Source organism: Danio aesculapii, chromosome 2 (genome assembly GCF_903798145.1).
Source record: "Danio aesculapii chromosome 2, fDanAes4.1, whole genome shotgun sequence".
NCBI classification, from domain to species: domain Eukaryota; kingdom Metazoa; phylum Chordata; class Actinopteri; order Cypriniformes; family Danionidae; genus Danio; species Danio aesculapii.
The window spans coordinates 10,574,907-10,599,345 of NC_079436.1; the positions used below are offsets into that span (position 1 = coordinate 10,574,907).

The 24,439-nt window shown below is 34.1% G+C and overlaps 3 protein-coding genes across 4 annotated transcripts in view; 2 read left to right on the forward strand and 1 right to left on the reverse strand.

Annotated features, from left to right (window-relative positions):
- Positions 1-8,499, reverse strand: part of dis3l2 (DIS3 like 3'-5' exoribonuclease 2) — a 55,010-nt gene extending 46,511 nt beyond the window's left edge. Inside the window, exons 1-3 of one of the 2 annotated variants that reach the window (XM_056472549.1) lie at positions 8,447-8,499; positions 2,259-2,903; positions 1,740-1,876 (exon numbers count right to left, since the gene is read on the reverse strand). In XM_056472549.1, the coding sequence (XP_056328524.1) occupies positions 1,740-1,876; positions 2,259-2,898 (777 nt within the window). In that variant the 5' untranslated portion in view covers positions 2,899-2,903; positions 8,447-8,499. Of the gene's footprint in view, positions 1-1,739; positions 1,877-2,258; positions 2,904-8,428 lie in introns of both variants that reach the window. The other variant, XM_056472555.1, reaches the window with a different exon arrangement.
- A 713-nt stretch (positions 8,500-9,212) lies between these two features.
- LOC130235448 (C-type natriuretic peptide 4-like) lies at positions 9,213-10,474 on the forward strand. The gene is made up of 2 exons (XM_056466039.1): positions 9,213-9,331; positions 9,828-10,474. Exons 1-2 carry the CDS (start codon positions 9,245-9,247, stop codon positions 10,056-10,058), a joined length of 318 nt encoding a protein of 105 aa, XP_056322014.1. The 5' UTR covers positions 9,213-9,244; the 3' UTR covers positions 10,059-10,474.
- A 4,565-nt stretch (positions 10,475-15,039) lies between these two features.
- The window catches only part of mier1b (mesoderm induction early response 1b, transcriptional regulator), a 34,928-nt gene continuing 25,528 nt past the window's right edge, over positions 15,040-24,439 (forward strand). The window contains exons 1-4 of the mRNA XM_056472566.1: positions 15,040-15,093; positions 18,475-18,499; positions 19,932-20,032; positions 23,341-23,544. Coding sequence (XP_056328541.1) covers positions 15,085-15,093; positions 18,475-18,499; positions 19,932-20,032; positions 23,341-23,544 — 339 coding nt within the window. The 5' untranslated portion in view covers positions 15,040-15,084. The remainder of the gene's footprint in view (positions 15,094-18,474; positions 18,500-19,931; positions 20,033-23,340; positions 23,545-24,439) is intronic.

Consider the following 24,439-nt stretch of genomic DNA (forward strand, 5'->3'; position numbering starts at 1 on the left):
TGATGATGTGACTGCTGACAAAAGCAGCAGGATGAATTCTGAAGTGTTTCAGGCAATATTTTCTGCTCATATTAAGCCAAATGCTTCAGAATTCATTGGATGGTGCTTCACAGAGCAGATGGAGAATGACCCAAAGCATACTGCAAAAGCAACCAAAGAGTTTTTGAAGGGAAAGAAGTGGAATTTTATGCAATGGCCAAGTCAATCACCTGACCTGAATCCGATTGAGCCTGCATTTCACTTGCTGAAGACAAAACTAAAGGGAAAAGGCTGCAAGAACAGGCAGGAACTGAAGACAGTTGCTGTAGAGGCCTGGCAAAGCACCACCAGGAATGAAACCCAGCATCTGGTGATGTCTATGCATTCCAGACTTCAGACTGTAATTGACTGCAAAGGATTTGCAACCAAGTATTAAAATTAAAAGTTTGATTTATAATTAATATTCTGTCCAATTACTTTTGGACCCTTAACAAGTGGGAGGCACTTATGCAAACTGTTGTAATTCCTACAGCGTTCACCTGATTTGGATGTAAATACCCTCAAATTAAAGCTAGTAGTCTGCAGTTAAAGCACATCTTGTTTGTTTCATTTCAAATCTATTGTGCTGGTGTATGGAGACAAAAATGTTATAATTGTGTTGATGTCCAAATATTTATAGACCTAACTGTATGTATGTATGTACATTAATACCGCTTAGTACCTTTATTTATCAGGGGTCGCCACAGCTGTACGTACCGCCAACTTATCCAGCATATGTTTTATACAGCGGATGCCCTTCCAGCTGCAACCCAGAACTGGGAAACATCCATACACTCTCATTCACACACATACACTACGGCCAATTTAGTTTATTCAATTCACCTATGCCACATGTCTTTGGACTGTGAGGGAAACCAGAGCACCCAGAGGAAACCCACGCCAACACGGGGAGAATGCGCAAACTCCACACAGAAGTGCCAACTGACCCATCCAGGACTCGAACCAGCGACCTTCTTGCTGTGAGGTGACAGTGCTAACCACTGAACCACTGTGTCACCCCAGCTTCTTTATATGACATATTAAAAGTTAACTGACAAAAAAAATCTGAATCAGATCACTGTTCTCCACTAAAAGTCCACTAAAGGAGGTCGAGCCTTCTCATATATGGCTCCCAAACACTGGAATAGCCTTCCTGATAATGTCTGAGGCTCAGACACACTCTCTCAGTTCAAAACAAGATTAAAGACTTATTTTTAAGTAAAGCATACACACAATGCATCACATAACTGTAGGATGCTTGAGTGTGCCCATGTAGGCAAGTGGTCTGACTTGACAAACCACCCGTAGGACACACTCTTTCTGTCTCAATATATATTTATGTTTATATTTATATATATTTATGCTTATATATATTTATGTTTGTTTATATATATTTATGTTTGTTTATATATATATATATATATATATATATATATATATATATATATATATATATATATATATATATATATATATATATAATAACTTTAACTGTTAAAAGCTATTAGTTACTAGACCCAATGGGACATGCGGGGAGGAAAAAGTGTGCTCTCAGTTATCTTTTTTCACTAAAATAAAAGATAAATACACCCTTTTTATATCTTTCAAAATTGTGCATAAATAAAGTTCTAAAAGGCAAAAACATTAGAACTTTGGACACTGTTTTCCCTGACTGAAGTGAAAGTCTACCTGGACATACAGAAGTATATATGCATCCTCACCTGAATGAGTTCTCCTCTCTTGAGTCCAGCAGACACATCCTCCACAGACATGTACTGCTCGAAAACCTGCTTCCCGGACCCTCGCCCATCTTTGGCGTTTATATCTTTTTTGTCATTTTGCCGTGAGCCTTTCGATGCTGTAAAAACAGATGAATTTTACTGCTCAACTGAACAGCCCCTTATGGTGGATGGCTTCTTCTCACTCAGAGCTGTCTATGAGGGTTAATAATAATAATATTTATATTAATAATATTATATCTCTATAATGAGGGAGAGATCACCACTAAAGGATGGGGGCTTTCTCTCTCTGATGACACGTACAAAGGGGGAATGTCAATCAAAGTGTTTCTGCAGACTGTTGATTCTAAAAAATACAATTAATTAAATTTTACTATGAGAGGCAGGTTATATTTACACACTATCGCCTCACAACTCTGTTTAAACCTCTTATGAAAGTGATTTTTGCATAATAGGTGCCCTTTAAGTTAAAGCTTGACCGACTATTCAATCGCTAAATACCTTGAGGAGCTTTGACATTTTTATTTGCCGATTTCTCAGCAACAGCGGCGTCGACTTCAAGACCACACGCGCCCTTGTCCTTTTTCTCCAAATGTCCTTTTGAGCTTTTCTTCTTTGATTTTTTCCTCGCTTTTTCCTCCCCGCATGAACCACTCAACTGTTGAGCGTCACCTTCCTCAGATCCCACCAGACTCGTGCTAGCTTTGATGTCTTTTTCACTCTTTTTCAGTTTAGCGGATGCCTTTTTGGGAGCAGAACCCTTATGTAACTTTTCCAGCATGCCAGGATTCGTGCCCGGGTCTTCGGCGCATGTTACCTGATGGAATGTTTTGTCCTCGTGACAAGAGTTGGAAGTGTCAGCCAACATCAGCCTACTCTGCGGAGAGGAGACGCTATCATTGAAATAGGAAGACTCTGAATGGCCTTTTTTTCTCCTGTTGGCATCAGACCTGCTAACCAATGTAGTCGCGTTCTCCTCTGACTGCTGATCCACAAACTCTTGCAAGTAAGAACGAAACTTGCCATTCTGGTGCTGATTCAGAAGTCTGGCGTAAGCGTCCTTTTGGGGTCTGGGTAGATTCTGCGCACCTTTCCCATCTTTATTTTTGGGGGTTCTTTTTGCTTTAGGGGAAAATGCCATAATCTCTGGAAAACATGAATAAATATGCGGCTGTTACGTGAGGTTAACAGTGCAGGGTAGCTTTTCAAATCAATTCAATTCAACTTTATTTCTATAGCTCTTTTACAATGTAGATTGTGTCAAAGCAGCTTAACATAGAAGTTCTTGTAGACTGAAATTGAGTCAGTCCAGCTTTCAGAGTTTAAGTTCAGTTTAGTTCAGTTCAGTGTGGTTTAATTTTCACAGCTGAAAGTCCAAACACTGAAGAGCAAATCCATCGATGCGCAGCTCCACAAGTCTCAAACCAAGCAAGCCAGTGGCGACAGTACAGTTTCAATACTTTCATATAAAAGTAATTCTTGAATTACAATGTTTAACTAAATACTGGACAGTTAATGTACTTATGAACATGAATTTAAAAGGTAAAACACCAGGGCTCAACAATAAGGACTACCCGATGGGCCGTGGCCAGTGTGAGAGACATTTGGGACAGTAGACGGGATCATTACTGGCCCGATCAGTAGCTACATTTCCATCTAAAAATGTGAATTAACATTATGCGCAAAACTGACATAAAAGTCACATAAAAGTCGTGCGAATAAAGCAGCGTTTCCATCCAATGAGTCAAAGGGAACAAATAGTCACTCCCTGATTATCAAATATCAGCAGTAAAAACGGAATTTGCTGCGATAAGAGAAGCTGTGTGAATCTTATTTGATAAATGACTTGCGCCTCAGAAGGCAATCCTGACACGCATTGAACACTCAGTGGTGTTTGAAGACGTGAGACTCACAGCGCAGATGCTCTTGACAATTCTGGAGGTCATTAATAATATAATAACACTTATACTGAGATGATTAAGGCATTTTAGAATGACCAAAACAACATTTCAAATGTTTTACAATGTGCTCAGCCTGCTGGTTTGTCCGTTCACACACATTTTTATCATCACATGATCTCTTATAACAAAATCACATGACTTTTTTTAATGTGCATACTGGAATTTGTTTGGTAAAAGTGTTTCCATTGTAGTTTATGCGCATCTTTTCTTATCAAATAAAAAGTTTATCCTACTCGGTTATGCGCATGTTTTTTATGAGCATTTTCAAAATTTATGCGCATCTTTACGTTTCCATCAACCGTTTTTTTATGCGCATATCCAAAATGTGCATTAAAATAGGTGTATGGAAACATAGCTAGTGTTGGCTTGTCACTAAAGTCTAATTAGCCTGCGACTATTTGTCAAGTGCGTGCATTTTAAGCTTGTGCTTTTAAGTCTTTAAATGCTACCTTCTCTGTGATGTTGTAAACATCATATTGCTTTCGGTTCCTCTTATCTAATTTGATGTTTTGAGCACTGAATGATTTTTTCCCGTAACCTGGTAACAATCAGTACAGTGAAGAGATGGCAACATCGAACTATGAGGCTAAAAGAAAATGGAAAGAAAATGTCTTTTGTAAGCAGACATTTACATGAGAACAACATGACGAAAAGTGAGGTTTTGCACAATTTGATGCAAGTTCAGCCACCTTTTGTTAAATAATTTTGAACTGCAATAAATTATCTCCACATTTTCCATACTGCTCTTTTTGTTTGCATAACACTGAATTTCGCTCATTACACATTTACTAAAATTTTTTTAAATATTAAAATTCTAGATTTATTATTTTTGACACATTATTTTAAAAAATTAGGGTAAAAAAAATGCTATTTACTTGTCTTTTTTTTTAGTGAGGCCAGTGAAAATTTTGGCAGGGCAAGTAAAAATCTGAACCATTGACCCAATCGGACCAGTAGAAAAAAATCCTTAGCATTGAACCCTAAATACATTTATTACAGTGTTTATTCCTTTGTTAACGTTAGCAAACATTAAAAACAAATACAGCTGTTCATTGTTAGTTCATGTTTTAACTAACAGTGCATTAACTAATGCATTAGTAAATGTCGAACTATGATTTGTAAATCTACAAGCATTGTTTGATGTTTGAAAATGTTTAAAAAAGCATCTTGTATTGTAAAGTGTACATTATTTATAGTAATTTATTTAATTCCAGCACAGTAATTAAGCTTTTTTTGGAACAAGCTGATGACTTTATCAGATATAATAATTTAATCTGTTATTGAAATGTGAATATTACATTAACAAGGGTGATTACATTGGAAACAAACCAGAATAAAATCATTTTTGCAAAGGCAGAAAGTATTTTTCTTTTATACTTCGGCTTTTGGATGGCTTGGCATCTTTTTATTTGGCTTAATTCAGATCAGAATTTTAGAAATGCATAATTGACTGCTGTGTAAACTAGCAAATTAGATGTTTATTGAGGCCAAATAGTTAATAGTTATACAGGGTTGGACAATAAAATTGAAATGCCTGGTTTTAGACCAAAATAATTCATTAGTATGGTGTAGGGCAGGGGTGCCCAGTCTTGTTCCTGGAGATCTATCTTCCTGCAGAGTTCACCTGCAACCTTGATCAAACACACCTGTCTGTAATTTCCAAGCGCTCCTTCAGATCTGACTTAGTTGGTTTAGTAGTGTTTGATCAGGGTTGGAGCTTAAATCTGCAGGAAGGTAGATCTCCAGAAACAGTTTTGGGCACCAATGGTGTAAGGCCTCCTTTTGCGGCCAATTCAGCATCAATTCATCTTGGTAATGAAAGACACAAGTCCTGCACAGTTGCTAGAGGGATTCTGAGCTATTCTTCTTACTGAATAGTAGCCAGGTAACATTCCCTGACTCACTTCTCCAAAGTGACAGGGGTGTGGCTCAATAGTATTTGGATCTGGTGACTGTGCAGGCCATGGGAGATGTTCAACTTCACTTTCATGTTCATCAAACCCCTCTGTCACCAATCTTGCTGTGTGTATTGGTGCATTGTCATCCTGACATACAGCACCGCTTTCAGGATACAATGTTTGAACCATTGGGAGCACTTGGTCCTCCAGAATGGTTTGGTAGTCCTTGGCAATGATGTGCCCATCTAGCACAACTACTGGCCTAGGGCAGGGGTGAACAACCCAGTTCCTGCAGATCGACCTTCCTGCAGATTTCAGTTGCAACCCACATCAAACACACCTGCCTGTAATTATCAAGTGCTGTTCAGGTCCTAATTATTTGACCCTTCGCTGAGCCCCGCCCTCCTGAGTTACTGTTGCTACGCCTGTCAAGCTTTCGTGCCTGGCACAGCTTTTAGAATGTGTATGCGCCGGTGTCAGACATTGCCAGGGATATAATGCCATTTTTGGCGAACAGGTGAGATATCTGAGAAAGCCAGACAAAAAAGGACTGCAGTATGCATTACAGGAGTATATTCACGACATAATAAGCAACCGATTAGAGAATAATTCAATCAAAATTAAAGCTAGCTTAGCCTAGCCGCCTCATACGCTGACCATTCAACAGCTTAGTTCATGCACAGCAGGAGGGATGAAATTTAAAAATAATCTAATAAGAACAAATTAAACCATGATTTCGCTATTTTTAGCCAAAAAGCCTGAACCTATTGTTGTGCAATGGAATATAGCGATACTAACCGACAAGAAAACACGCATGGACAATGTTTCTACATCAGGGGTGGGCAAACTCGGTCCTGGAGGGCCGGTGTCCTGCACAGTTTAGCTCCAACTCTAATCAAACACACCTGCTTATAGATTCTAGTGATTTTGAAGACACTGATTAGCATGTTCAGGTGTGTTTGATTAGTGTTGGAGCTAAACTGTGCAGGACACTGGCCCTCCAGGACCGAGTTTGCCCACCCCTGTTCTACATAGTTCATTCATAATAACAGCAGACAGAAAGGGGAAATTGATGAATTTGTGCCGAATATTAGCATCATTGACCCATAACAATGTGCAGTAAGTTACCTATAACTGTCAGTATGTTTGTGTGCTCTTTATAAATTAATGAAAAACAGCTGCTGGTAAAGTATATTGATCGCAAGTGCTCAGTTTGTGATCACATCTCTGTTTTGTTCTGTTGATTTGTAATTTAAAATATTCGTAGCTTGAAACAGATGGAAATATGAAGTTCAGTAAAGTTAGCGACAGATTCGCAGGTTTGTATTTTCCAAATCAATAACTCATTGTGACCTATTCGCTATTAGTATGACTAAGTTACTATGGCGAAGGCTTAAACCGAGCATTGCTCAGAATATCGAGCAAAAAAAAAAAAAAAAAAGACAGCTGTGAAACATAACCTGCTTTGGATTTTTGTAGTAAACACAGTTTAGATCTGTTTAGAGTAAGAGGTGTTTGTCGGTCTACCACTAAATGTGTCAGGAATATCAAAACAAAACCAACTTAACTCCGCTCCTTTAGCGCCCCTCACACAGCTTGATCCACACTGGCATTTCTTTTGTTGGGTTTTTGGTTTTGAAAAGGGAAAAAAATTTCCACCATCCCATCCAAACTTTTAGGATACCGGGTGTCAGATTTGCACAATGCGTAGGCCTATTTCCCTCACTCGAAAGCTTGACAGAGCCCCTGCGCGTAGCTACGGTTGCTAAGCCACGATTGGTGGGTGGTGGTTATTGGGTGTGGCTTAGCGAAGGGTCAATTGGTTCAGGTGTGTTTGATCAGGGTTGGAGCTAAACTTTGCAGGAAGGTCGGTCTCCAGGAACAGGGTTGAGCACCACTGGCCTAGGGAATGCCATGATATTGCAGCCCAAACCATCACTGATCCACCCCCATACTTCACTCTGGGCATGCAACAGTCTGAGTGGTGCCCTTCTTTCGGGGTTCTCTACACCATAACTCTCCCAAATGTGAGAAAGACAGTGAAGGTAAACTCATCAGAGAACAATACATTTTTCACATATTCCACCGCCCACAATTATCACTGATGGCACCATTGAAACCTGCGTTTGGCATTGGCATGAGTGACCAAAGGTTAGGCTAAACCAGGCTGTTCAGATCTTGCCATGAAACCTCCAACTCTAAATTGGCCAGTGTTTCATTGTCCAATCCCTGTAGTCTCAGGGATCAAATGTACCTAAATTCACATAAATAAATAGCATTTTCAGAATTTCTGAAATTCTATCTTCTATGAAGAACTATCTTCAATCACAATGTTGCCTAAGGAGAAGACAAAAATTAATACAACAACAACATCTGGAAAAAAGACTGTACTGTTGCACAGTATATTGTGTAATAACTCCATAATGCTGAATTAAGGATTTCGAGTCTGGGCCTTGTATTAAAATAGTTTAAATGTTTTGCCTAGTCCAAAAGTCCACCAGGACCTGCGCTGGCCATGCCATACTTTAATGTCTAGCTTAGCTTAAATCATGCTATAAGCTCATAAGCAATGGATAAACCGTGGACTTAATGTGTTGAAATAATATTCCCAAAAATAAAAAAGTTTTCATGACTGATAGTTTAGCAATGAAGGGTATTATTCACATAGCAGCGTGACGCACACTGTTTCTTTAACTACGAGCTAAACAGCTATCTAGTCCTCGTGCCTTCCCTTAAATTACATCTTTAAATAATATACATATGTGTCACAATAAACAACCTAAAATGAAGATAAGCATAAACATATACTTACATATAAATGACAACTCACCGTCTACAGTTACTCTCGTCTATTTCTCCGAACACTTCTGAACAACCTCTTCCGGGTCCTTTAAAAAAATAAGAATAAAGCGTCGTGGTTGCATCATGGGAATTGTAGTTTTATTGTGCTCACAAGCCTAAAATTAAAAATTTTGGTGTGAAATGGAAGAATTTCTTTGTGGTTGGTTAATACTGCTGCACATATAATTATATTGGCAAAAAATATGAAATTAAATAAATTAGAGACGATAAAAAAAAAAAAAAAAAAAAAAAAAATATATATATATATATATATATATATATATATATATATATATATATATATATATATATATATATATATATATATATATATATATATATATATAATTACTTAAGTTAAAATGTAGGTTAAACAAAAAATGTAAACAAAAAAATACATAATAATAATAATAATAATAAAAATAATTCCATCTTCTCAAACATCTGCGATTGAACAAAATCGTCCCAGTAAATATATGATGTGAGTTGTAACGATGCAAATTTGTGCTATAGTGTGTGAGGTTAATTTATTTAATTTACATTTATATTGTATAGTTTGATTTGTTAGCATATACTATATTTGAGCGCTTTTTTATTTTATTTTTTAACTAAGCAACAATAATAATAAACTATAAAGCTAAATGCTTGCTGCATCAAGGCATTAAGGCAATGGCACTATTATTTAAATCATCATGACATCACAGCTGGATTATAAAGCAGTGAGAAAGTGGGCATGTGTGATCCAGCACGTTTGCATTAGCAGTGATTTGTCAGAGAAGTCTTTGGGATGGATATGATTTACACGCTCCTTTGCGGACTGCTCGTGGTCAGTCTGTCACTTTACGCAAAGCCGTTCACCACAGTCCAGTATAAGGTTTGTGGAGTTTTATTGCCATTTTATTGGTTAAAAAAACAGTTTGTGTAAATTAAGATGGCTAAATTGCGGTTTAATTATCAAATGTACACTAAAAAAATTAAATTACATTTGCTGATTGTTCAAAAACTACTTATTTAAAATGAGCTTAAACTACACAATTATTGAGTTTTTGTGCGACAATTTAATATTTTATGTTCAATCCGCTTAAATTTGTAAGAACGAATAAGTTAACATAATTCCTTCATGTTGTCCGAACACAAATCAATTGTGTGGAACCACAGTCGCATTTTCACAGTGGCTTTACGTTGTAAACATATTTTCTCTTTTATTAGCATTATTTTTACATTCCATACGACTGCTTAAAGTAAATAAATGCTGTAAAATATAGTGATAAATACTTAGTCGCCTAAATGAAAGCTGTTTCTTCAATTAAATGTAAATATCCCTTTTTTCACGGATTCTTTATCTTTTACACGGTCATTTTCCTTTGCAGTCCATAAAAACTCTCCCCGCAGCAGAGAACAGGAGCGCGCTCAACAGGTCGCGCGCAGCCAAAGAGCCTCCAGATCTGGACGCGAAAACAGGCGCAAAACAGCGGCCGTCATCCGGCGATCAGTCACGCAAAAAACAGCCTCCCAAAAACAGAGATAAACGGAAAAACTGCTTCGGTTTGAAGATGGATAGAATAAGTGATGTAAGTGGAATGGGCTGTAAAAGTGACTGAGCGACATATGGGAGATTATTCATGCTGAGTAGAAAGGACTAAATGCCTCATGCAGAATGAACATGAATCAGGAACGCTGAGTCAGTGCGCTATTGGATTGCAACAGTTTGCAATATTTGGATACGTGTTGTTGGATCACTCCTTTGGGTAATATATGTTGCCTGTTGTTAAATTGCATTTTGAATTCTAGAAAACGAGCATAAACTCAAAACAACATTTTTTGTTGCATCAATGTCGATCAAACTGGATAACTCAAATGATTCGTGCCTTGGTGAATGTTGGGTTTGATTTGAAACTGCATGTACAAGACTTTGTCTATGTTCCTGTAAAAAGACAGTATTGAGAGTACTCTATGTTACACTGAGAACAAGTTATGTACAGAGATGTATAATAAACTTATAGTTTTTTATTATTCATTCTTCTTCTATTTACTTGCATGCCATTTTTTAAGTTAAAATAGCTGTACTTTCTCTTTAAATTACCAAAAAAGTTAGAAATCCAGGCTCGTAGCTGCCCCGGTAAAAGGGGTGGTTATTTTTTCTCAAAAAGTGGACTTTTTTGCAGTTATTCACCTCATTTTCTATTTAATTATGAGGTTTAAATACTCAAGTGACATTTTAAGCACTATTTTAGCTGCATTAGCTTGTCAGATGGTCTTCATAACCACACTTTTTAATGTTCCACTAATATTTGCAAAAGATTTAAACTAAAGAAATGAAAAAAATAATTACAAATGTATTACATCCTATATTATTAGAAATAACAAAAACAAATACCGCAGATTGTCATTTATTGTAGGCAAATAACAAACTGTCCAGCACATCAAACTTTCCCCAGTCAGAATTTGGCTATTTAAATGATAAACAATTAAAACATAAAAAAATTATAAATAATAATAATGTAGAACTTCACGACTTTTTCTAGCCTCTCTTATAAAAAAGTAAATTTAAAAATTAATGGATAATCACATTGGTAGATAAATCTACATATCTACATATTTAATTAAGAAGATATTAATGGAGAAGAGACTTTAAACTTGAATCCTTGATCTTGTCATGAGATAATATTACAGTATATATAGCATTTCTTTTTCCTTTTGCAAGCAGATACATTTTTTTCACACAAAGTTTTTTGGAAATGTTTAAATATGTAATTAATTTAACACATTATTCTGCATAAACATCCACCTGAAAATGCTGTTTTATTTAATTTTTGTATTTTTAACTTTTTTTTTGCTTCGTTTTGCAGAATAAGAGCTTACTCTGCACTTGATGATATTTTAACAGCATATATATATATATAAATTTATTTATACAGCAGTTCTGTCTGGTTCTTGAATCTGACTGGCTGATAGTTGTGCAATATTCTGTAAATAACAACACTCGCACCCGCCTCTTTACCCTTCACCCGGTTTTTGCTAGAGCGGATACGGTTGTGGCCGGACGTTTACGAGAATTATTTATATTACTTATTAAAGTTTCCATTTATTGTATTTTACTAACATCTACCCCTATTCTAAACCCAACCCTCATGTAAAAACAGTTGTTGTACTGAGTATTATTCATGCTATCTATTTAATTACCCAATAAATTGTATTTTTAACGCCTTTCCCCAAGTCAATCCTAAACCCTGCACCTACGGCCGGCTGATACTCTACCCACATACAGCAACAAGCAGAGGACACTCTACAGTTTGACAAATATTCCAGCTGTTGGGCAACATAATGTATTTTTTATCCTTGTTTAGTCGAGAATGTAGTTGTTTAGAATAAAACAGACTATGCAGTTTATTTATATGGATAGAGCCTATTTTAAATATTCATAATTTCGAAGATTCAGTGCACTGGTAACCATCAGCCTGTTATACTAAGACAATAATATCCAGCTGCAGAATCGCAGAACCACACACGTTTCAGGCTCACACAATCTAACACACACGATTTAGGCAAACCATACATGGTAACTAACTAACTCCTTAGCATTATCGCCACCTATTGAATTTCACAAATATGATTTCCCATTTCAGTCATTATTATTATATCGTAACGATCATTTTAACATCTCTGCAGTTTCTGAACTCAAATTATGTAAATAAAAATAATTGGTTAAAGACACTTATGCAAAGAAAGTGACGGTTGACGTTCCGCCACAAGATGGTGACAGAGACCAATAATAAGTCCTCAGAGGGATAAAAACTATTTTTTTTCAGCATAAATTTCCAACTACAGCTGATCAAATTATTATAAATCAGGTAAGTGACATTCTAAGTCGATCTCTCACTCTTTTGTATGTTGTAGTGCTGTATTTATTCCACAGAAACTGGTACTGTTTGCGTTGCTTTGGCTTTTCAGGTTGTGAAATCCCAATTGCAACAGAGAAATACTGAGAAATCACTAGACTAATGCCATTTCATGCCGTTCACCCGAATAAACTTAAAATGTGAGTCACCTGTTCATCTGTTTTGTCATCCCTTTAGACATTACGCTAGAGAATCATTAAAATACTAGCTCTAAAGTGACGTTTGTGGATTAGCAACGGTGTCTGCTGTTCTGACATCAGCTGCAGATATGATTGGCGGAAAGCAGTTCCTCATACAGGATTTTTGAGACTGTCCAAATTAGATTTTCTATTTTATATACAAGATTATGCTGTCAAATTGTTGCATAAATGCAATATCACACTCGTAGTAGTGCGATGTGGCCACATATTGGTATATTGTCACAGATGAGACATTACGGCACTCAACGTGTGTCAGCGCATGCCTCCCACCAGTGCTGATATACACATATCGCACTGCTAGTGTAATATTGCTCATATATATATATATATATATATATATATATATATATATATATATATATATATATATATATATATATATATATATATATATATATATATATATATATATATATATATATATATATATATATATATATATATATATATATATATATATACAGTTGAAGTCAGAATTATTAACCTGCCTGAATTATTAGCCCCCTTGTTTATTCTTTCCCAATTTCTGTTTAAGGGAAAGAAGATTTTTTTCAACACATTTATACACATAATAGTTTTAATAACTCATTTCTATTAACTGATTTATTTTATCTTTGCCATGATGACAGTTTATAATTATTTGACTAGATATTTTTCAAGACACTTCTATACAACTTAAAGTGACATTTAAAGGTTTAACTAGGTTATTTGGTTAACTAGGCATGTTAGGGTAATTAGGCAAGTTATTGTATTATAATGGTTTGTTCTGTAGACTATCGAAAAAAAAAATTAAATTAAAAACTGCTTTTATTCTAGCCAAAATTAAACAAAGACTTTCCCCAGAAGAAAAAATATTATCAGACATACTGTGAAAATTTCCTTGCTCTGTTAAACATAATTTGGAAATACTTAAAAAAGGGGAAAAAATTCAAAGGGGGTAATAATTTTGACTTTAACTGTAAATATATTTCTATTACTACTACTATTCACTGTTTACTATGTTTTTTAATATATATATATATATATATATATATATATATATATATATATATATATATATATATATATGTTCTTTTTCAATGTAAAATTTATAAATGCTTTGGCGATACATTTGTAATGCCAAAATAAAGCAATTATTGATTAAATTGAATTTAATGGAGAGATACAGCACGGTGGCACAGCGGGTATCGCTGTCGCCTCACAGCAAGGTCACTGGTTCAAGCCTCGCCTGGGTCAGTTGGCTTTTCTGTGTGGAGTTTGCATGTTCTCCGGGTGCTCCAGTTTCCCCCACAGTCCAAAGACATGCGCTATAGGTGAATTGGGTAAGCTAAACTATCCTTATGTATGTGTGTGAATGACAGTGTACGGGTGTTTCCCAGTGACGGGTTGCAGCTGGAAGGGCATCCTTGGCGGTTCATTCCACCGTAGCGACCCCTGATTAATAAAGGAATTAAGCAAAAGAAAATGAATGGAAAATGAATGGAAGATTGAATGAATTGAGACACACACACACACACATCTAGATTATTATAAATGAATCATTGTAAATATACTGATTATTATTGTTTTTATTACTGATTTATCCTAAAATGTTGATTGCAAATGTACAGCTTATTCTAATCTATTATATTTTTTTTATTGAAATATGTGAATAATATATGATATATTGAATAATATGATATATTATTTGGGGCGACGCAGTGCCGCAGTAGGTAGTGCTGTCGCCTTACAGCAAGAAGGTTGCTGGTTCGAGCCTCAGCTGGGTCAGTTGGCGTTTCTGTGTGGAGTTTGCATGTTCTCCCTACGTTCCCCCAAAGACATGCGATACAGGTGAATTGGGTAGGCTATATTGTCCGTAGTGTATGAGTGTGAATGAGTGTGTGTGGATGTTTCCCAGAGATGGTTTGCAGCTGGAAGGGCTGATAATACTGATTAATAAAGGGACTAAGCCGAAAAGAAAATGAATGAATAAATTATTTGTTTTTATTTAATTATATATATATATATATATATATATATATATATATATATATATATATATATATATATATATATATATATATAGACCATTTCAATGTGGTAATGTCACGTTAAAACAGCTGTAATAAGATTATTTATCAATATATGGACCTTTCTGGGTTTTCAGAAGGTATCGAAATTAAAAAATTTAAAAGAGGAAATACATTAGGACCATTGTTATTGTTTACATTTCCCAAAATGGTCTATATATATATATATATCTTTTTTTACTACTACTACTACTATTTAGTGTGTTTTTTATTATATATGCATGTTCTTTTTTCTTTTTTTAATGTAAACTCTATAAACGCTTTGGCAATACATTTGTAACATTTATCATGCCAATACAGTAATCATCGAATTTTTGAGAGAGAGAGAGAGAGAGAGAGAGAGAGAGAGAGAGAGAGAGAGAGAGCGAGAGAGCGAGAGAGAGAGAGAGAGAGAGAGATCATCCGGGGATTTTCTTTGACTCCGCCCACATTCCACTGACCCTTAGCAGCGCTGTAAATATGGCGGAGGTAAGAAGGAAATTCTCATTATTGTCCAAAAATAAATAACCGCTCATATGTATTTAATGGGATATTTAATTGATTAACGGATTTTAAAATTGTATCATATCGAGTATATTTGTTGTTAAGTTAAGCGGTATTTTATTTCGAAAGACGCGTTGAATTGTTTTTATTTTTTTTGAAATTGTATTTCTGCAAAGTTAATAGAGTTAGCTCGCTTTCAGTTAGCCTGGCACTCTGCTATGGTCATAATTCAATATGTTACCATGCGTCAGTTATCTATAATGTGTTTGCAAAAACGCTGACGAATCTGCTGCTATTTTTTTATGTTCAATTCTGAATTTCTTGGTATTTTATACACCGCATTTGTACGTAAAAACAATGTTAATCAATGCTAGGCGAAGTATTAGCTGTAAATCAGCCTGAACTTCCAGAGTCTCACAGAAACGCATACATACAGAGCATCTCTTGGTTTATTTGGGCTCGATTGGAGATTGGCCTAGCTTGCTGTAATTTTTTTAATCCATCAGAGGCATTTTTAATAATCCACAAAACTAATTAAAATAAGATAAAATTTTTGCAGTGAATATTTATTTTTATTCTTAATCAGTTCTGCATGCTGTATAGATCCTAAATAAATATTATTGAGGCATTTTTACAGTTAATTTAACCACAATATTGCAAGTTTAGTCAAGCAGTCCACAACTAATTGACAACAGTGACCCAACGCCTTACCAAAATTGATCATAAAATAAAAGATTGAGGTTTTATTTTCACACATTCTAACTTCCAGATAAACTTTATATACAAATATAACTATTATTAATAATTTAATAATATTAATTATTATTTTTATATAGTTTATACAAATGACTTTATAGATCTTTACATATTCTCATTTATATTATCGAGGCATTTCTAAAGCTAATTTAATGTTTAAAATTTAGTCAAGCAGTTCACAACTAGTTATATCTAGACTTAGATCCAATAGTGACACAACTACGTACCAAAATTAATCGTAAAATAAAAGACAGGTAAAGGTGGCTTTATATTCACACATTTGGACTTTCCATAAACTTTAAATATGAACATATATAAATATAAAAAATATAACTATTAATTATAGTTATTATTATATTAATTATAATTTTTATATCATATAACTATATATATATATATATATATATATATATATATATATATATATATATATATATATATATATGACTTTATAGATCCTTACATGTTCTTATTTATATTATTGAGGCATTTCTAAAGCTAATTTAAAGTTTAAAGTCTATTCGAGCAGTTCACACCTATTTATATCAGGACTTGACCCAATGCCGTAGCAAAATTGATCACAAAATAGAAGATTGGGGTAAAGTTGGTTTTATTTTTGCTCATTCTGACTCTCTAGATACATTTTATATATAAATATAACTATTAGTTATAATTATTATAATTTAATAATATTAATTATAATTTATATATATATATATGCTGGATGAGTTGGCGGTTCATTCCGCTGTGTTGACCCCAGACTAATAAAAGGACTAAGGCGAGAAGAAAAGTAATGAATGAATAATTTATATATATAATGTAACTATATATATGACTTTATAGATCCTTACATGTTCTTATTTATATTATTGAGGCATTTCTAAAGCTAATTTAATGTTTAAAGTTTAGTCAAGCAGTTCACACCTAATAATATCAGGACCCAGATTCAACAGTGACCCAACGCCGTACCAAAATTGATCAGAAAGTTAAAGACTGAGGTAAAGTTGGTTTTATTTTCGCACATTCGGACTTTCTAGATAAACTTTATATAAAAGTATAACTATTAATTATAGTTATTATAATATTACAAATAAAGGTGAATTGAATTGAATTGATTATTAATTATAATTTGTATATACTATTACTATATATGACTTTATAGATCCTTACATATTCTTATTTATATTATTGAGAAATTTCTAAAGATAATTTAAATACAGTTTAGTCAAGCAGTTCACAACTAATTGACAACAGTGACCCAACGCCTTACCAAAATTAATCATAAAATAAAAGATTGAGGTAAAGTTGGTTTTCTTCTCGCACATTCTGAGTTTCGAGATAACCGTTATATATAAATATAACTATTAAGTATTATTATTCTAATTTATATGTAATATAACTATATAAATGGCTTTATAGAGCCTTAAATATTCTTATTTATATTATTGAGGCATTTCTAAAACTGTTAACTTTAAAGTTGTCAAGCAGTTTACAAGTAATTATATCAGCACTTAGATCCAACAGTGACCCAACGCCGTACCAAAATGGATCATAAAATAAAAGATTGAGGTAAAGTTGGTTTTATTTTCGCACATTCTGACTTTCTAGATAAACTTTATATATAAATAAAACTATTAAGTATAATTATTATAATATTAATTATAATTTATATGTAATATAACTATATATGACAATATAGATCCTTACATATTCTTATTTATATTATTAAGGCATTTCTAAAGCAAATTTAATGTTAATGTTTAGTCAAGCAGTTCACAACTAATTATATCCAACAGTGACCCAACGCCATAACAAAGTTAATCATAAAATAAAAGATTGAGGTAAAGTTGGTTTTATATTTACACATTCAGACTTTCTCCGTAATAATAACATTTCAGAAAAGTATTCTTTGCTCATTTTAAATAGAGGAATTATATTAGCAGCCAGTGACTATCGAAATACACTGTTCACAGTCAATTTAAAAGTGCTAATGTTGTTTTGAAGTCATACTTGTATGCAATTTCAGACTAAATATTCAAAGTACAATATAGGCACCTTGTCACAAGTTGTCACTTTTCGAAAACGAACGAATGTGTGAATATAGAATCAACTTTACCTTAAAATAACACCTGGTATGTAAAATCAAACAAAAAGTGCTCAGCGGTAGCTTAAATAATGTGTCCGTGCTCTTTGGGTAAGGGATTTATCAGAATAAACAGCAAAAGTCAGTTCAAGGCACTCGAAAAATATGGAAAACCTATTAAAAAGCCTTTATTGACGTGGCTATTCCTTAAAACTGCGCCGATTTTTAAGAATAACCATGTCAATAAAGGCTTTTTTACATTTGTTCCACATTTTTTGAGTGCCTTGGACTAACTTTAGCTGTTTAACACCTGGTATTTCTTAGGTATACCAATTGGTATTTAATTATTCATAACTATTGATCAAATTCATTATTATTATAAATATAATTATATGTTAATCCAATTATTAAAGTATGCGCTTTCTTTTTTTAATTGAATGTTATGCTTGATGCTAAAAATAGTGTTTACATTGTTGCAGTTTATTTTGACTTGTGTTGATTTAAATGCATTTGTGTCTTGTTTTTAGCCCTCTTTGGGGAGTTCAAGCCCAGGTAAGACGGCTACTAGATTTCCTATCACAGAAAACTACAGAGTGTTTATTTACACCAAGTGCAAATAGCCTGACTAGTTGACAAAAGCTTTTTACACAATGAAACTCATCTGAAAACAGCAGCAGTGGCTTAAAGAGTCGACCTTTTCCAATCACATATTGGTTTGAAATAAAAATAAAAATAATTGAAACTGCCTAATTAATATTTAATAGTAGAAAATGAGTGTTTAGTACTTAAGATTTTAAGAATTTCAGTAATGCTTCAATAAGGCGGCATCTATTTAGGATGTTAAGAAAAACAAAAATGATATTGTTTCATGCTGTATTATACAAAAGAAGACATTTTGTTTGTAATAATACAAACTAAATGTCTTTTTTTATAGTTTGGATTGTGTTAACATAATCAAATAATTATATATACCTAAAAATAGGCCTGTCATGATATCTATTTTTTGTTGTATGATATATTGCACCAAAATATATTGCGATAAACGATAATGTTGTCATTTTAAGACCATTTTATGCCACTCATTATATAATGCCAGTATGACGATATAATATCATCACAATGCAAGTACGCTTTTCCAAAGAACATGTAATATTTTGTTCTTAAGAATATTTCAATTTACGTATGGGCGATATATATTGCATCACCAAAAATGATTGAGGTCATGTTCATGTGTTGTGCGATAAGTCCATATATTGATTATTCTGACAGGCCTACCTGAAAATAGTGCGCAGTGAAAATAATGCTGGTTGCACTTTATGTAAATAACATTTAACTATTAAATAGTTACTGTTTAATAATATTTAACATTCTACTAGTAATTTTGTCTTTATACAGTTGAAGTCAGAATTATTATTATTATTATTATATTTTTCCCCAATTTCTGTTTAACGGAGGGAAGATTTTTTTCAACACATTTTTAAACATAATAGTTTTAGTAACTCATTTTTAATAACTGATTTATTTTATCTTTGCCATGATGACAGTAAATAATATTTTACTAGATATTTTTCAAGACACTAGTATTCATCTTAAAGGGATATTTAAAGGCTTAACTAGGTTAATTAGGCAAATTAGGGTAATTAGGAAAGTCATTGTATAATGATGGTTTGTTCTGTGGACAATCGAAAAAAATATTGCTTAAGGGGGCTAATAGTCTTGACCTTAAAATGTTTTAAAAAAAATTAAAAACAGCTTTTTTTTCCAGCCAAAATAAAACAAATAAGACTTTCTCCAGAAGAAAAAATATTATAGGAAATACTGGGAAAAATTCCTTGCTCTGTTAGACATAATTTGGGAAATATTTGAAAAAGAAAAGAAAATGTACTGGAGGGCTAACAATTTTGACTTCAACTGTATATTGTCCGTGGTTTACTCAAGGAAGTTTTGGTTGGTTCTGACAATGCTTGTTTTGACCCATGAACAGAGATGCTGTTGCCTGATTATGATGATGACCAGACCCCTGAAGACGAGGAGGTTCCAGAGGGAGACACTAATTTTGGCAACGAGATCGAAGAACTTGCAAAGGTTTGATCTCTTCTTTATTCCCATGTTTCTGCTGATTTTGTTTGTTTATGGTTCAGCATGCAGAACTGACATCAGCAGTCCACTGAAGAAACTTGTGTGGTTGTCAAATTTCATTCATTTTCCTTCGGCTTAGTCCCTTATTTATCAGGGGTCGCCACAGTGGAATGAACTAGCAACTATTCCAGCATATGTTTTACACAGCGAATGCCCTTTCAGCCGCAACCCAGTATTGGGAAACACCCATGCACCTTTGCATTCACACACACTCATACACTACGGCCAATTTAGTTCATACAATTCACCTATAGCACATATCTTTGGACTGTGGGGGAAACCGGAGCACCCGGAGGAAACTCAGGTTAACACGGGGAGAACATGCAAACTTCATGCAGAAATGCCAACTCTTGCCTTTAATCAGTTAAGACCAGAGTCGAGGTCTTAAATCAGTTTAAACGGATCTTCATTTTCTTATTTCCATGTAAATCTACGCAATCATGACAGCCACCAGCAATACACGTCATTAAAACATTTAATAATATCTTAATTTGTTAGCTGTATTTATTTACCAATATGTTTTAAATATATTCCTTACAATAACATTTGTTTTAACATTCTGTATGTATTTATGGCTACCTGGTGGTGACACTGACATGAACAGACTGTTGTGCATACATTTAGTCTATTGTTGTTTTTAAAACTTGTCAAATTGAATAATTTTATAATAAAAGTTAAGTTGGAATAAAGTTATTTAGAATATAACTTAGTACTAACTAAATTAGATTATATTATTAGATGAGACAAGTAAAAATATTTTCCATTGCCCCAAGTGGACCATTAGAAAAAATCCTTATCTAGCCCTGTATGAGTCTGAAATAAAGCTTTTTAGATGTTAGTATTAGTATGTAGGGCTTAAGGATATCTATAAGCTAGTGTCCTCCAAAACAGTGACAAAAATAGCATTCAGACTTGATGTAAACATCCAAATCTCGCAGTTTGTCGCTTCCGCCTAAATGGATCAGCAATTTTTTTGACATTATCTCATACTTTGGTTTCCTCATCAAATCTTTTGTCTAATCAGAAGCTCTCAAGTATCTGAAATATTCTGCCTACATCAAGATGCTTCTCATTTGCTTTTCATTTAATGTGCTCAATCTCAACCACTCTTACTGGCAGAGCTGTGATAAAAACTAAAAGCTGTTGGCTGTTTTTTATAAAGGGGAGGAGCTACCATCTGTCCCATATGTTTTGCCGTCCCATCTTCATGTTTCAGTTAAAATTACGGCTGTTTCTCAATATGCGTTCTTCAGCGTTCTTCCGTCCGCGAGTAACGTCATCTTCAATCGTCAAAGTTAAGTTCCAAAACACGGAGGATGCGAGAAAGTTCCCAGATGTGTTTTTGATTATGAGGACGCACTGATGTAGACTTGAGCTCAAAACTTGCTTAAGAAGTCCAAGAAGTTATATTGTGTATATACAAAACTAACTGAAACTAACTAAAATTATAGTAACAACATTCTTCTTTTTGGTCTTTGTAAATGTATTAAATACATACTGTATGCCTTTTAGAAGTAAATCTATTTGCTTTGCGCTGCCAGGTGTTTGACCCGTAAGGCACCTCAAGAGTCTGTAATCCTTATGCTATTGGCCAGATGAAGCCGGTCCAGATCCAGTCGTCCTTGCGGTCGCTCTTGGACAAAAAACAACAGCTGGGCATTACAGCAGCACAGTGACAACATTAAAAATGACCCAACCAGACACTTAAAAGTATTAATTTAACACATTTGTGTCCAATAATGGGTTTTATTTCTGTATTAGTGATTGCGATCGTGAAAGAATCCTTCTTTTTAACTGGATCTTCTAAGTGAACCGGTTGAACTAGTTCACCAAATCGAAGTGAATCATTTGAAACGATTCACATCTCCAGTAACGTTAAGCACTTATCCACAAACAACTTACTTTGTGCATGGCTGATACCCCCCTTTGACTCGAAATAAACCAATATATAGCCTACTGAGTTATTCAGTTATTAGAACAGTACTCTGAGATCAGATTTGAGAAGCAATGAATCGATAATACTGCACATGCGTGATTCAGTTAACTGAATACAAACAGTACATGCTGCTTGCTGTGACTGAACTAATTTGAACAACTAAACTTAAAACCGAGGGCTTAAATAAGAGCATCTGGTGAATCGTACGTTTATTTCATAACAGAAAGTCGAAATGGAATTTAAAACAGTGAATCATGCTTCAGTTGGGTTGCAAAATGTAATTGTAGGAAACTTTTCAGATCATGGTATTGTTTTAATTGACTCAAATTATGATTGCTGACTACATGTTTTTGATATGTTCTGGTTCACTTAACAACCTAACAAATATCTTAATTTACAAAAAAAAACAAAAAAACAAAAAAAACAAACACTAATTAAAAAGTAATAAAAACTAGTAAATCTAACTCTAAAAACGAATTAAAATGAACTGAATTTGAAAACAAAAAGTCAAAACGAAAAAAAAAAAAACCTAAAACTAATAAAAAAAATCCAAAACTATTATAACCTTGATTGCGGCTGAATAAAGGAGGTGGGAAGCACAGCATTTTATATAGATTTATAATTAAAAATTCAGAGATATAACTTATTTGACTGAGGAGTTTCCCTAAATGACACGGTGAAAGTAAACGTTAACATGAAAATCTTAATAGACACACATTAAGGGTGTTTATTTGCCGAAATTCGTATAAAGTTAGTTTTATTTGTATTGTGAAAGGAATATTTGTAAGGTCTTTACGCATTGTTTATATTGTGAAAAGGGAAAAAAGAAAAACCAATAAATCGTTGTATGAATGCTGTTAAAAACGTGTGAAGGTCACGTGACCATCAGGAAGAACGCAGCATCTCATTTCTCACATGTTCTCTGTTTTCGTTGTCTCCCGAGTTCGTTCTTCTGAGGTAACTTGGTCTCCACAAGAACGAATCATTCTCAACGTTCTTGGAATTGAGAAACAGCCTACGTCAAGCAGCGAATAGAAAAAAAATGCACATTTCAAAGCACTTCATGAGAACTTTAATGAAAAAAAAAAACATGCGTCTTTAAAGAAGTAGTTCACTTTCAGAATGACAATGCTGTCATCATTTGCTTTTCTTCCACTCATTTCAAACCAAATGAGTTTCTTTCATTTGTTAAACACAAAAGAAGATCATTTGAAAAATGTTGTTACCTGAAGGGTTGATTGTCACCATTGGCTTTCATAGTAAAAACAAAATGTCTGGGGTCCTACTACATGACTATTTGTATTTCTGTAAATTGCAGGAGGGAGAAATGCCCATTCAGGAGCTGTTGAGTCTCTATGGTTATGGAGGCAGTGGATCGCCGGACGAAGATGAGGAGGATGAAGACGAAGAAGAGGATGGAGATGAAGAGGAGGAGGAAGAGGAGGAGGAGGAGGAAGATGAAGCGGAGGATATGGATAACGATGACAGCAGCAGAAGCACCGGAGATCTGAAAAAGAGAAAGGTCTGTTCCATGAAGAACTTGTTTTTCTATTTGCGTGTGTTTTCTTAACTTGCTCTCTCAGCCACTGTACAGTAGATTTATAAAAATTTAAGAATTCGATTTTTTTTTGTCAGTAGATTTAAAGTAAAGAGAAATTTTCAGTGTATTCATTTCTTTTGTTGCATTTGATTGATTTGCTGCATTTGATTCATTGATTAATTGATTGATTAATTTGCTGCATTTGATTTTATTGATTGATTGATTTGCTGTATTTGACTTGATTGATAAATTGATAGATTGATTGATTGATTTGCTGCATTTGATTTGATTGATTGATTGATTGATTTTGAATTTGAATTTGGTTGGTTGGTTGGTTGGTTGATTGGTTGGACGATTGATTGGTTGCATGATTGGTTTGTTGATTGATTGGTTGATTGGTTGGATGATTGATTGATTGATTGGATGATTGGTTTGTTGATTGATTGGTTGGATGATTGGTTGGTTGGTTGGATGATTGATTGATTGATTGTTTGGTTGGTTGGCTGGTTGATTAGTTGGATGATTGATTGGTTGGTTGGTTGACTGTTTGGTTGAATGATTGATTGATTGATTGTTTGGTTGGTTGGTTGGCTGGTTGATTAGTTGGATGATTGAATGGTTGGTTGGCTGGTTGTTTAGTTGGATGATTGATTGGTTGGTTGGTTGACTGTTTGGTTGGATGATTGATTGATTGATTGATTTTTTGGTTGGTTGGTTGGTTGGCTGGTTGATTAGTTGGATGATTGAATGGTTGGTTGGCTGGTTGTTTAGTTGGATGATTGATTGGTTGGTTGGTTGACTGTTTGGTTGGATGATTGATTGATTGATTGTTTGGTTGGTTGGTTGGCTGGTTGATTAGTTGGATGATTGAATGGTT

Bases quoted from the DNA above. Each gene is read 5' to 3' on its own strand.
- LOC130235448 (XM_056466039.1), top strand. From the start codon at position 9,245: ATGGATATGATTTACACGCTCCTTTGCGGACTGCTCGTGGTCAGTCTG. The intron at 9,332-9,827 runs GTTTGTGGAGTT...TTTCCTTTGCAG, and splicing joins TCACCACAGTCCAGTATAAG to TCCATAAAAACTCTCCCCGC.